This window comes from Phocoena phocoena, chromosome 13 (genome assembly GCF_963924675.1).
Source record: "Phocoena phocoena chromosome 13, mPhoPho1.1, whole genome shotgun sequence".
Classification (NCBI taxonomy): domain Eukaryota; kingdom Metazoa; phylum Chordata; class Mammalia; order Artiodactyla; family Phocoenidae; genus Phocoena; species Phocoena phocoena.
The window spans coordinates 63801271-63806232 of NC_089231.1; the positions used below are offsets into that span (position 1 = coordinate 63801271).

At 62.8% G+C, this 4962-nt stretch overlaps 1 protein-coding gene across 1 annotated transcript; it reads left to right on the forward strand.

Annotated features, from left to right (window-relative positions):
• The first annotated feature begins 3185 nt into the window (after positions 1-3185).
• GSC2 (goosecoid homeobox 2) lies at positions 3186-4421 on the forward strand. Its single transcript, XM_065889485.1, has 3 exons — positions 3186-3441; positions 3542-3795; positions 4317-4421. The coding sequence occupies exons 1-3, from the start codon at positions 3186-3188 to the stop codon at positions 4419-4421; spliced, it is 615 nt and encodes a 204-aa protein (XP_065745557.1).
• Positions 4422-4962: the final 541 nt, after the last annotated feature.

Sequence of the window (4962 nt, forward strand, 5' to 3'; positions counted from 1 at the left end):
TGATTACATCACCATCACTCCAATGTTGCCTTTTTCAAAGTGTCCAATACATGCAGTCATACAGTATGTAGCCTTTTGAAAGTTGTTTACTAAATACTATGTGTGTGAGGTCCATCCCTGTTGTTGCACGTGTTGCTGTCACTCTGGGCTCCTCCCTGGTGTGCATGGACCCCGGACCCCGGCGTGTTCATCCATTCACCAGCTGATGAGAGTCTGAGTTGTTTCCAAGCTTTGTCGATAATGATTAGAGCTGCTCTAAACATTCATGGGCAGCGTCTTGTGTGAGCACAAGTTTTCATTTCTCCAGGGTGAATCCCAGGGATGGAATCGCTGATACATGTGGTAGGTGTAAATCTAACTCTGGCTGCTTTGTTTTGAACATGTCTTTCTCCTTCCTCTGTAGGGAGCCAGAGGAAGCCAGGCAGCTCCTTCAACACCCCTGCTGGGCATCTCCATAGCTACATCATCTGCCTCACCAGGTACATTTCCTATTTCCTGTTCTATGACAGGTGACAATGTTGTTAAACTTCTTCCCACTCCACAACAACGGTTTCCTTCCCTCCATCTTCCAGTACTTTCTCCTCACCTTCCCTAAGACCCACCGTCAGTCTCAGCAGGTTCCTTCCCACTCCCCCCGCTGCCTGGTCACAAAGCCAGTGCCCATGGTTTAGGGTTTGTATCTGCAGCATTGCATTCCAGTACCAGGACCCGTCTGGTTACGTAGAGCCCATGATAGCCACCTCACACTCAGTGCTGAGTACACCACAGTCACCTCCTATTGTTGCCTCTCGCCGTTCTCACTTTCCGTCTCCTGCGATTGCAGTAGATGGTGGCTGGGACAGAAGTCACTGGAAGGCTGACTCACCCCTTGGCGGTGCTCCATACTGGCTGTTGGCTGGTCCTTAAGCTGGAGCTGCTGGCGGGAACTGCTCTGCCTGTCCTCTCCTTGTGGCTGCAGGCACCTCCTCACAGCGTGGTGGCTGAGCTCGGAGAACAAGCATCCCAAGATGAGAGAGAGAAACTGTGTCACCCAGCTGTAGGACCTGGCCTCAAAAATCACAGTGTCACTTCTGCCTCCTAGTGGTTAGAAGCGAGTCACTAAGCCAGCCCACGTTCTGGGAGAGGGGATTAGATTTCACCTCCTGAAGGGAGGAGTGTCAAAGTATTTGCTGACATCTTTGAAATGCATCACGGTGGGCCGCTTATCACAGTGGGCCGCTTATCAAGGTGGACAGGTGGAGAGATGGTGCATCTACCAAGGTGGATAGGTGGGTAGGCGCCCCATTTATCAAGGTGGGGAATACCAAGCAAGGGATGGATTTTGAGATCTTGAGTCTGCCCCAGGCATGGTGACTGGGAGATGTTCATTGGTGGCTGAAATGGGACATGGAGCAGATGCTTAGGGAGATGAGAGCCTGGAGCAGAGGGAGAAGTCAGGCTGGTGGTATCAACTGGGGAGTCCTTGGCACAGAGGTGGTGTCTGAAGCTTCAGAAATGGGGAGGGATAAAGGAACAACCAGGGCCCAGCCTTTATGACCACTGACCCTGTAGCCCCCATCCTTGAGGAACTGACTTCAATGGGTAGTCGGCACCCAGGTGCCTCTCTGATCTAATGGTGAGCACATGGTTCTGCGAGGGAAGTTGGCTGGGAGAGGTTTCCAGGGTCACCCAAAGGGACACGTGGGAAGAGATGGGAGCTCTGGGGCAGTGGCAGCCGTCTTGCGACCATGAGGTGGCCCACTCACAGATGTGGTGGCTCCTTCACAGAGCTTCCAGATTAACAGATCCTGGGCAGTCCTGGTGTCAGGACTCTTATGACAGTTGAGTCCGCAGGTTCTGTCACTTGAAGTCCAGAGTCCTCACTGACACCAGAGTGGAGTCAGCAAGGGAGCTTGAGGAAGGGTGTGTGAGGTGGGAGGAGAAGCATGAGACCGTGTGTTGCCCCCCTAATGGTACCTGCCATTCATGGAGGCCCCTGCCCAGCAGGGTTCTAACCTCGCACACAGTAACTGGTTGAGCCCTCCAAGCACCTGAGAGTTAGGTCACTATTATTATGCCAGTTTATAGATTGGGAAACTGAGGCACGGCGGGGTGGTGGCGGTGGTGGTGAAGGAACCTATCCCACAGCCAGGAAGTGACAGCTGGGGCAGAAGCCAGGCCGTCTGCTGCTCTGTCCTGTGAGCCACACAGTAACTTTTCAGAGGTCCAGAGAAGGCCTTCAGCAGAAGTCCTGGCCAGCTGTCCGACACTGCTTAGATGAGGACGAAATGGTCTTCCTGGAATTTGGCAAAGTGCAGGTCACCGACAAAGTTGGGCAGAATGACCCGGAGGGATGGTGTGGACGGAGCTGAGGAGTGGGGGTGTGGACACAGGAGTCAGCTCCTGAGAAGAATGGCTGTGATGAGGGTGGGGAGGGGGTGGTAATGATTTGGGGTGGATTCTGGGAAGTACCGGAAAGCAGATGATAAGTTTCCCCAGAGCACATAAGTGGGGCCTCTGATGGGGCCCAGGAGAAAAGGCAAAGCATTGGGGGCCCAGGGCAGTGGGGCTGCGGGTTTGGTGATGAGCAGAGATAGCTGCCCGCCCGCACCCCCGTTTCCTCCACAAGGTTGAGACCCGGGCTCCTAAGTATGTGTGTGGAGGGGGCCGGGGAATTTGGGCCGAAGTGCGCTGGGACCGCGGGGTTGCCGAGGGTATTGGGCCCCATTTGAGGTTGGAGCTCAGGAGTTTGGGGGCCAGGAGACTGTGCAGTGTGTGTGGGGGTGTTCTCCAGACTTGCTCCTCCGCCTGGTAGGTCCCCGAAGGGGACAAGGAACCAGCCCTGGTCGCGGTGGCTACAGGACCAGGGCACCCAGGAGTTGGGCCAGGAGGCGGCCCCGCGCCCAGGGTCTGCCGTGGTCCGGGCGTCCTCGGGCCCTTGCCCACGCCGCAGGGTTGGACCGGGGGCTGGCGGGCACTGGAGGCGGCCCTAAGCGCCTCTGCCAGCCCTGTGAGTCGGGGGCATGGACTCGCGGCGCAGGGCTTCCTGCGACCGCTCCCGCCCGCCTCCGCCGCCGCCGGGGATTAGCACGCTCCTGGCCGCGCGGCGGGATTAACCCGCGTGGACGCGGCGCCCGGCTCGGGGATTACGGCGCGCCCCCCCGACGGATATATTCCCGCGGCGACGGCGGCGGCGGGCGGGAGGAATGGCGGCGGCGCGAGGCGCGGCGGGCCGCAGGGGTCCCGGGCGGCCCTGCCCCTTCTCCATCGAGCACATCCTCTCCGGCCTACCCGAGAGCAGCCCCCCGGCCCGGGTCGCCCGCCCGCCGCCGCCCGCCGCCCGCCAGATCCCCGCGGAGCCGCGGCAGCCTGAGGCGCCCGAGGCTGTGCCCTGCGCCTGCTGCTGCTGCTGCGGCCCCCGCGCGGCGCCCCGCGGGTCCCCGGAGCCGGCCGCCGGCCTGGGTGAGTGGGCGCGGGGCGCGGGAGCGGAGGGACCCGGGGCGGCGCAGGGGTTGCGGAGCCCGGCCCCCGGCCCGCGCCTCACCGAGCCCTCGTCCCGCAGGCGCGCGACTACCGTGGCCGCTGAGGCTGGGGCCCGCGGCGCCCTTGCCCTTGGCCGCACCCACCGGGGGCTCCGGGGCGCCGCCCGGCGCGGGCGGCCCTGGTCCACAGCGGCGCACGCGGCGCCACCGCACCATCTTCAGCGAGGAGCAGCTGCAGGCGCTGGAAGCGCTCTTCGTGCAAAACCAGTACCCCGACGTGGGCACTCGCGAGCGCCTGGCCGGCCGCATTCGCTTGCGCGAAGAGCGCGTGGAGGTGGGTGCCTGCAGCCTTGGAAGAGTCGGCCTCGCGTGGCGGGCGGAGGCGCACAGGCCCCGGGAAAGCAGGGGCGCCGGGTGGGTCCCTGGCAGCGGCGCCTGGGGATGGCGCGGGAGGAAGGGTGCGGGCTGGAGCAGAGGTCGGGCTCGTTTTCTTTTCCTTAGTTTTAACCCCCTACCCCCAGCTCAAGACAAATGAGGCGCGCGTTTCTGTTCCGGAATTTGGGGAACTCGGAAGAGCGCGAAGCCGTTGAAGGGGCGTCCCGGGCGCCGTCGGACGGAGGCGGGGGTGGGAAGGGGCGGACGAGGAGAATGCTCCGGGTGGGAAAGGGGTCCCGGTCCCGAGGCCCGAGCGCCGGTCCCCATCAGCAGCGGATGAGGGGCGGTGGCTCAGCCGCTGCGCGGGGCCGGCCCCGCAGCCCGCGTCCGTCCCGAAGCCCCGGCCGCTGCACTTGGGAACCGCGCGGGACGCGGGTCCGGGGCTGGGCCTACCTGAGCGCCCCTCCTCCTCCTCCTCAGGTCTGGTTCAAGAACCGCCGGGCCAAGTGGCGACACCAGAAGCGCACATCGGCGTCCGCGAGGCTCCTGCCGGGAGCCAAGAAGCCCCCGAAGGAGAGCTGCTGACGGCTGCAGAGTTACTCCTGGGCTCGGTGGCACCTTATGGGGCCGGCTCAGGGAGAGCACAGACCTACCCTAATAGGAGTTGGGAGAGGACGCCAGCCTCTAACCTGGTGTCTGCCCAGTTGCCTGCGTCCTGGAGCTCAACGCGGGAGCCCCTCTGCGTGTGTCCCCGCGCCACCCGCCCCGCGGAAGGAGAGCGCATCGATGCTCCGTGCTCCATGCGCCTTCCCTCCCAAGCGCAAGCGGGCAGGAGGGCCGGGGAGACTCGGGGGTGGGGTGCGGGGCACAGAGCAGATCAACTTCCTCAATCCCCCACCACACCCCAGGAGACACCAAGCCACCCCAGGACAGGAGCCACCCCTTGTCAACAGTGGCACCCAGCGTCCTCATCCCCGCCTACTTCCTGCTGGCCTCAGTCATCTCCTCAGCGGGGACGCAGCCCCCTTGACTGGCCTAGAACCCTCCAGAGGCTGGGCGGGTGGGGTCTCTGCGTCCTGGGGCTGGTGCCAGGGGCCTGGGCGTCCTGACCCGCGGAATAAGAAGG